Source organism: Condylura cristata, unplaced genomic scaffold (assembly GCF_000260355.1).
Source record: "Condylura cristata isolate star-nosed mole 26May11 unplaced genomic scaffold, ConCri1.0 scaffold00020, whole genome shotgun sequence".
NCBI lineage: Eukaryota > Metazoa > Chordata > Mammalia > Eulipotyphla > Talpidae > Condylura > Condylura cristata.
This window is the reverse complement of record NW_004567121.1, coordinates 19,858,068-19,867,013: the sequence shown is the minus strand read 5'-3', so window position 1 is coordinate 19,867,013 and position 8,946 is coordinate 19,858,068. Positions and strand designations below refer to the sequence as shown.

At 36.5% G+C, this 8,946-nt stretch overlaps 1 protein-coding gene across 4 annotated transcripts in view; it reads right to left on the bottom strand.

Annotated features, from left to right (window-relative positions):
* Positions 1–8,946, bottom strand: part of ATL2 (atlastin GTPase 2) — a 42,241-nt gene that overhangs the window by 8,532 nt on the left and 24,763 nt on the right. For all 4 annotated transcript variants that reach the window (XM_012727573.1, XM_004686285.2, XM_012727574.1 and 1 more), the window contains exons 3-7: positions 6,010–6,144; positions 5,366–5,470; positions 2,739–2,789; positions 2,380–2,436; positions 1,980–2,072 (exon numbers count right to left, since the gene is read on the bottom strand). In XM_012727573.1, coding sequence (XP_012583027.1) covers positions 1,980–2,072; positions 2,380–2,436; positions 2,739–2,789; positions 5,366–5,470; positions 6,010–6,144 — 441 coding nt within the window. The remainder of the gene's footprint in view (positions 1–1,979; positions 2,073–2,379; positions 2,437–2,738; positions 2,790–5,365; positions 5,471–6,009; positions 6,145–8,946) is intronic.

Here is an 8,946-nt window from a genome sequence, read left to right as displayed (position 1 = left end):
AAACATAAAAGTTGTGGTTGTAGCTTACAATCCATAAAATAAGAAGTTGTTTCAGTACTTATAACATAATGAGAAAGAGACAACAAATCAAAGTAGTGACTTCCCTACAAATCAAAGATCAGAATCTGAGCAAAATAACAGCTTAGTGGGCTTCCCTGGTAGCACAAGGGGTTAAGTCTCAGCACTATGAAGCTATCAGCAGCCACTGAATCACTGAATAACAAGTTCAATTCCCAGCCAGGAAGCTGACCCACATGGCACTTCAGACCTCTCCTGTCTCATCAACTGCTCCCCTCAGCACTGTGTTTCAGTTGATTCATCTATTCTGCTCCCCACTCTATCTCAGGTTAATCCTCTCACCACTATGCCCAACCTCTGGCCTATATCCCAGTTCTTGTATGCATAAATAAAATATATCTAAAAATAAATAACAGCTAAGGTGAAAAGCTCCAGTCTAGTCCTAATAACCTCAGAAATCTGATAGGATGTCAGTAGTTTACACAATTACTTATGATTTATGCTAGTTATTACTGTTTGGGAAAAGAGACTGTCATGCATATTCTTGAAGAAAGTCAACCTTACACTATTTTTAACAATTACTTATCCAAATATAACTCATTCTCATATCTTTCCAGACTCTTCTCAAATATCATTCTTAAAAAAAAAAAAAAAAGATTGCCACCTCATTCATCATTCATAAGCAACAAAACCTGCAAACCACCTAAGTCTCCATCAAGAACACAAAAATGTAAAAAAGAAGATGTGCCCAGTCACACAATGTGTCTGCTCCTACAGGGAATACTGTAAAGCAATAAGCAAAAATAAACTAAACATGCAATGATATGGACTGATGTCAGAAACAAATAATTTGGCAGGAGATACACAAAAGAACCCAGTGTATGATTCCTTTCATAAAAAGAGTAACACCAATAAAGCCAATTAGAGTTTAGGACTATATGGATGCATGTGGATGCTGGTCATATGGCTATGTTTAATTTGTATAAACTCATCAAGCTGCACTTAGGAGGTGACCACTTTTCTGTGAGCTAAAGTTAGTAAGAATAAATCAGAGAAAACTGTTAAGACTATTTAACTGTTAAAACTGTTAAAAATTTCTTCAAATTTGAAAATGCCTTCAAACCCAACAAAGAAATTGATTTTTATCTCATTTGAAGATGAAAATTATACTGGACACCAAGTCTCTGTAGTTGAAAAAAAGGGCATCATTTCATAAGCAAACAAAATTTTATTGACCAAAAGAAAATCCTTCTGTTAATGAACAAAGGTTTCATGTATCCTTTGTGTGAGAGTAAGTAAGTAAATCTGACCCCAAAAGTTTCCCAAGTAATTCCATGGGCAAGCATCTTTAAGGATAAGGAGAATGATAGGCTGGTGAGGCTTTTTTCCAGAAATGCCTGGGTACAGAAAAGGGCATGAGCTTAATAGAAGTCTGGATATGTGTATCCCAGTCCCAATAACCAATAACTAAGTAACCAGAGGCAAGTTTCTGGGTAATCACTGCCTTATAAACATAAAAGGCCTTAGTAGGCGAGGCCTACAAATGTTCCCTGTCGTTCTGTCTGCTGTCACTCTGGACGAGTCCTTGGAGTGAGGGTCTTGCACATCGTCTATGTGCAGCACACGCACTTTTACCACCCTGCCTGCTCCAATGTTCAAAGCTCAGCTACGCCAGAAACAGATATCTTAGCAATCTAAGTAGATCAAAAAGTTAAGACTCCTTCAAGCTTTCATCCTTTGACAATTTACTGAGAGGGCAATTGGTCTGGAGAGAAATATTTGTCCCTTAGTTCCCACTCAAGGACACTGTTTCCCAACCATGTGCGGCGTCACCTGAGCTAACCTGGGAACGCTGCCTATCCTGATGACATTCGAGCATGGTGGCCTACGCAGCAGTGCAGCTAGACCCTCCCCCACCTGGCTGGTGCCTCTCTTCTCTTCTCTAAAACATGAAGGCTTACCTGCAACCTTTTCTCAAGGAACTGCTTCCCACCTTCCAAACCATATGAATGTTCATAAGGATAACTCCAATCTCGAATCAAAAACATTAATGTCTATAGATTTAAAAAAAAAATCATTTTACAAAATTTTACAAAAATCACTACTTTATACAACTGAAGCCTCCCCATTTCCCTAAGTAAATTTTATCGGATGTTATAGTCACCAAATGGTTAGTATTGCTCATAATTATATGGAGGGTCTACTTAAACCAGCACCACCCCAACCTCTACATCAAACCATTGCCTCCACTTGAGAACCTTACTGTATATAAGGAAAAGTCAGCCGAGGCAATAATAAAGTAGTTTTAAAGTTGTTCATCTCTTTAGGAATCAACTTTTAAATGATAAAATGCTCATTTACCTGAAATGGTTTCTGGTAGATTTCTTCCATTGCAAGTCTGCCATACTCTGTAAATAACTATTAAATCAAATTACTTAAAATAATGTACCCAAAGAGACTAAAAGACATCTGTAAAACTTTCTATATCAGTCCACCAGGTGTCTGAATGTTTAAAATGATTTTGGAGTCAAGCACTTCATATAACACACAAAATGCTCAGTAATTACATATATTAAAATTGCTTCTATTTTAGTAATACATCAGTTTAAAAACATAGAATAGTCAATCTTATCATGTTATAGGCTTCTAAGATATAAATTCACAATAAAGTGAAAATTAAGTTTTAAATATTTTGGCATTTATTCTTTAAGACTACATACTTGCAAATGTTGAAGATCATCTTCTTGAATATTCTGAGACAAATTATATACCTGTTAAAAGAAATTTTTTGGTTATTATTAGTGTTTTAATTTGAATATCCAATTGTGAATAACTTGTGGAAATAAATAAAAGCTACTTTATTTTATACCTCAGCACAAATGAACCACTGAGCCACTATCCTCACCAGTGGTATATGAAAAGGACTTTTTCACTTTTTTCTTACCATCAGGATAAACATTAAAAGGGAAGTAAATTATGTAAAAATCACCAATACACAAAAATAGAAGTCTAGAAAGAGGCATCTGCAAAAATGAAGTGTATTACGTAATTTCTTTTTCTCCTCAAAAAAAGATTTCTCTTTACGGTGATACGACCATTAAGAAAAAAAGTGAAGACTCCACAATCATTTTTCTAAGTCAACAAATAAGAGAGGCATGGTCTTCCCTGGAAAAGAGTAAACACTCTACAGTATTCACTGGAAGCCCCAACTACCATCAATTTTTACTTATGTAGGAAACTCTTCACTTAAATAAAATAAAATTTTTACCAGCCTGTGCAACAGTAGATGGCACCCTTGCCCTCTCTAGAATTTTTAGAAGTGTTCCAAGGCATCAAACCCAGAACTGATAATGGAAGGTCCAAGAACTTTCAAGAAAAGGAAACTATAGAAAAGACTCACTATGCTCAGTATGCTGAGTCAGACCTTTAAAAGGTGACTTATATCACCAGAGGAAAAAAGTGGATGTCCACAGATGTCGCCTCTGCTAAGATGTCTAAGAAAACAGGATTACTCCCAAAACAGAACAATTTGTTCTAAGAGCAGATAAGTGATAAGCTAGCTGAACCACTTAGAGGTCAAGAATATAAATAGCTAACACAGACTGGCAAAACTAAAATGATATTTTCCGCTAATTGATTTCAAACAAGATATTTCAAATCTAACTAATGACTGAGGTGGCTGAACTCTAGATTTAAACTTCACCCCTGAAAGCACGATCAACCTCTTCCTATCTGTATGGGTCTGAGTTTTTAGAAAACAGATAAGAGCCAGGCTGCAAGTAGACTGTAGAGAAGATTAGTTCTTACCATACTGCCTTATATTTAATAGATGCTCAGGAGACATGACAGGAGGATCGATTTGTTACTGATCTATTAACCAGAAAGCTTATATGATGAAGGAAAGAAATTCAGCTTCAAAGGTCAGGAAGAAGGCAATTAATAAAAATAATTTTAGTCTTCTTGATTATCAGTAGTTTACAGAGCAATTTCTTATGCATTATCACCCTTCTACCTGCATACAACCACCACAGCTAGGATCAGCAAGATGGGTAAAGACAACAAAGCGGCTGAACACCTTTAAATGTTGTCCAAAGCTAGGACTCCTCCTCTCATAAAGTTGGATAAGTAAACAAGAGGACACCAAAGCACAAGTTTGGGGACAGACATATAACTTACATCTATTAAACCCAGCTATCCAGAGGGGCTGTAATGCAAGAATATAAACACAAAGATGTAATTTCTGCTTGCCTCAAAGAAACAGCAGTTGTGACATCTTGTGGGATCAGAGGAAAAAGATGTGGAACAAGATGGAAAAAAGAGACTTCAATAGCCCTTCACAGCAATCCTGAGTTGGCAATGACAGAGAGCCCTAGCCCTGTAATAAACAGAAGTCAAGCTGAAAAGTACTCCCCTTTTTAAACTTTTCTTTTCACTCTGACAGTTATACTTCCAATTCAGGAAGGGATCTGGAATAGATCACATGTTCCAAGTATTCCTTAATATTGTAAAAGTTCCAAGACACTGTGCTAAGTACCATCTATAATCTACCAGGGTTAAGAAACATTTCTTATCTCAGAAAACATCTGCAATTATACTCGATACTTCATCACCAGCTGGGCTTAACACTGTACATTTTTCAGCTAGAAGAGGCAGCTGATCTCAAAAATGGGAAAGTCAAGAAATACAAAATAGCATGTGATGATTTAAATTCAGTCCAATCAGTCTAAATTATGCAGGAAAGAAAAGGGCTAGCTTGAACAGACTAAAACTTGACAGAACATCAAACACAATTAGGATACAAATAGAAAAGGTGAAAAACAAAAGATTTTACCCCTTTCTAAAAGAGGTTTGTCTACACATTTGTTTTACATAAATATCACTTATTTCCCAAGTTAAGCATGAATTAATTCTTGTGCCTCTAACTCTATTAGTTCAGATAACTGAATACTAGTTGTCATTAGATAAAGTAGAAAACAAAGGCTAATTCCTTGCCTTTTTTGTTTGGGTAACTAAAATAAAGATGAGCTTTGTACCTGGCAGCCAAATAACCTGATTTGATTAAGTATAACATGCATTAACTTTTTCTTTTAGGAAAAAGAAAGTTCAGATTCTGTAATGGAAGAGCAAGGAGACTGGCTACGGGATTACTGCCTCCTTAATAAACTCTCCAAGTACGAAATTTCTCATTGTGTGTCACAGCCTCGGGTGAAAATACAAATGATCAAAAAGGAATGTAAATAGCTCCTTAAGTTTCACCATTTCCCCCCTTCATTCAAAAGGCACTCTGAGGAAGAGCAAAGATATTAGAACCACGCGGACTGGTCAAGCCCGGCACCACATGTCTCACCTGGACAGAGCTAGTCATAGTGCTCAGAGCAAACACTGTGGCACAGTCTTTGATAGTTGACTGGCTATCAAAGGCACCTTGTGTATCCATTAGCAGCACGGCCACCTACGAATATAAAGGTTTAAAACACTACGTAAAATGTTCACTGGAAGTTACTATAAAAATCCAAGTATAAAAAAATAAATGTTGAAATCAGATACTAAGTCAAGAAAAGTACTCTGGTAAGTATGGTGCATTTTGACATAATAGTCTATATATGTTAAGGTTATTGGATACTAATAGTTCTGTGCTGTGGGGACTTTAATGCCAGAAAATGGCTCAAGTAAGAATGCACACGAGGACCCTCCCTGGTGGTGCAGCAGGTTGAAGTACAGCACTGAGAAGCTGAAGTCACTTCTGCATAAGTTTGATCCCAGCCCTGGAGAAGATCCACATGGTGCAGCAGACCTCTCCTGACCTGCCCACTGCTCCCCTCAGCAATGTACTTTGTCAGTCAGCCTATTCTGCTCCCACTCTGTCTCCTGTGAATCCTCTCACCACCCCGTACCTCTGGCCTGTGCCCCAGTTCTGCATGCATAAATAAATCTTTAAAAAAAAAAAGAATGCACAAGAGAGAAACAGTCATGTGAAAGCAGCTATTTTACTTTTGTCCCATCGGGTCTTTCAATCACGAACACTTCATCCCAGACTTGGATGCCTGTTGTTTCTCTCTCACAGCCACCTCGCCACGTAAAGCCAGTCAATGGTTCGTTGTTTCCACCAATCCAACTTTGAGAACCCTGTTAAGGGCAAGCAGAAATGTAAAAAAAAAAACACAAAATTAAAAACCACCCAAGAATGTAAGATATCACCATTCCTTATTTTACAGACGAGGAAGTTAGTCCAGAAACAGCAAACACACTGCACCATGACGCAAGCAGTCACAAATGCAGGAGATCAGGTGTCAAGCCTGAACCTTCATGAAGCTGTTTACTATTTACTCTCTAGGCTTCTAGATAAGTGGGATCACACACACTTCCCTCCATTTTGGAAAGATTCCAATAATATTTTTAAATTATAAAAGTTTCCACAGCCATTTTGACATCTCCTTGCACAGAAAAACAAAACTAAGTTCTAGACAGAATGGCTGTCAAAACAGCACAGTTCTCTTAGAATAGCTTATACTAAAATGTTTTCACACTGCTTTAATTTTCTCTTTAAAAAGAATATCAACTTTAAAAATAACCATGAGACTTGTTAGGAATCTGATCCAAACAATCCAAATGTGGGGGGGGGGGGGGGGGGAGGAGCCTTTTACAAAACCAACAGGGAAATGTGATTCAGACTGGATATTATAGCAGATGCTGTTAAATACGGACAAAAACGACTGTTAGGTGTGATAACAGTACTGTGGTTGTGCTAAAATAATAACAATGATGGTAAAAGTCATTATCTGTAAGAGACTCAACTATCTATGGTAGAAGGATACATTTGGCATTTGTTTAAAATATTCCAGAACAAAAGGGGGATGGGGCATTAAGGAGGAAAATAGGTAAACTAGGGTTTGCTATGCTATTCTATTTGGGAGTTGTGATTAAAATTTTTCATAAGTAAAATTTTTCATAATGCTAACCACATGCTGAAGTTGTTTATAGGTAATTTGTCCAGAATATTAACCTAGGTCACAACAAATTAGTGAAGTGTCAAGATTCCTATACTCCATACCCTTTAATTAAAGTATTCCACAGAAAAGATGCCTTTGTTTCAGGAAAACTTTTAATAGCTTGCACACATAGTCCAAAACAAACAGCAAAGCTCACATCAAGGATGAGAAATGATGTTTAAGGTAGGTTCAATGAGGGATGAAGCAGCTTATTTAAAAAGCAAGTATAAATGGGAGAAAAGTATCATCTAGTCCATTATCTAATGTGAAAACTGGACCTGAAACTTTAAATCATCTATCATTATTAGTCCATAAAACTTCCATCCCCAGTAGGTTACTATCCAATCAATTACAAAATTCTCTTGGACTCCTTTATGTATGATGGTGTTACTGTAATATTCCCAACAGGCTTTTATCTTTAATAAATACTAAATTATTTACAAATGAAATGGCATCTCAATATATGTCATAACAATAAGTAAGGTATGAAATGAGTTGGGGTATGGATGAAAAGAGAGGGAAGAAATTGACAACTGCTAAAATTATCAGTGGGCATTTATTACATACTATATCTACTTTCAAGTGACTAAAATTATAATAAAATTTTTAAAAGAAGAAATAGGAGGTGCCTCCCTGGTGGCATAGGGGTTAAGTATCAGTGCTACTGTACTGCTGCACCATGACTTGGTGGCTGGCCAGGGAGCTGACCCACATAAGGCACAGCAGACCTCACCTGTCTCACTTGCTGCTCCCCTCAGCAGTAAATCTGCCTGTTCTGCTCCCCACTCTGTCTCTGGTGAATCCTCTCACCCCCTGCTCCTCTAGCCTACACACCTGTTCTAGTATGCATAAATAAATCAAAATAAACCTTTTTTAAAAAGAAAAAGTAGGAATGGTAGTCAAAAAGAGGTTGGAAAAATTAAGAAAGCTTTATCTAGAAAAGTTCAACTAACAACTACCACTATTACTTATTCTCAAAATACCCCACATTAACTTTTACACACATTTATGCAACTATTTTTATATGAAAATTTGATCAGCATTTTTCTGACTTCCTATTGACACTGCAGTAACCTACTTCACTTTGGAAGCAGTGAGTCACAAAAATCAGCTTCCTAAAAGTTTCAAGATCAAAGCAAATATCCACTGATAGTTAAATGGGTAAATCACCATGAGTACATTTCATAGATAAAATGTGAATGAAATCAAACAAAAACCCTAACAGTATCATTTCATTTATATGAAGTTTAAAAATAGGCAAAATTAGTCCATGTTGAGGGAGTTCAGAATATCAGTCACCTTTTGGGGATAGGTATTGACAAGGAAGAATGTAAGGGGGAGGAGTGGAAGGCATTTCTTATATTGTCATCAGGATAATGGTGATAAGGGTGTACACAGACATACAATTTCATACACAAGATTTGTGCACTTTTCTGGATGTAAATTCTACCTCAAAGGAAAATTTAAACAAAGATTAAGTACACTTCCTCAATTCCAACCCCATTAACTAAATCAACATCAGAAAGGGAAAGGCGAATACTTGTGACTCTAAACAAATACTTTAGAGGGAAAAGTCAACCTCTCTCCCACCAGCATCATCAATTCTGTCTCTCATTATGGATCTTAAACTCCTCTATGTGACTGCCCACACATGTGATTTTGTATTAAAAAACTAACCTAATCAACTTAATAATTCATACATAAATTGTTATAATTATTCATTTTATAACCTTTTGATAATGACTAGTATATCAATACTTGAATTCCTATAGTTTACCTCCTGGCTGACATTCATGTCTATTATGAATGTCAATCTATGTTATGTAAGTCAGAAATTCTATATCTCCCAGTAAAAATTTATAACAAAGTGTTAATTCAACATAAGAAACTTTGTTCGTAGCTCTTGAAAAACTTTTAGTTCACCTCAAGTTTACAGAGT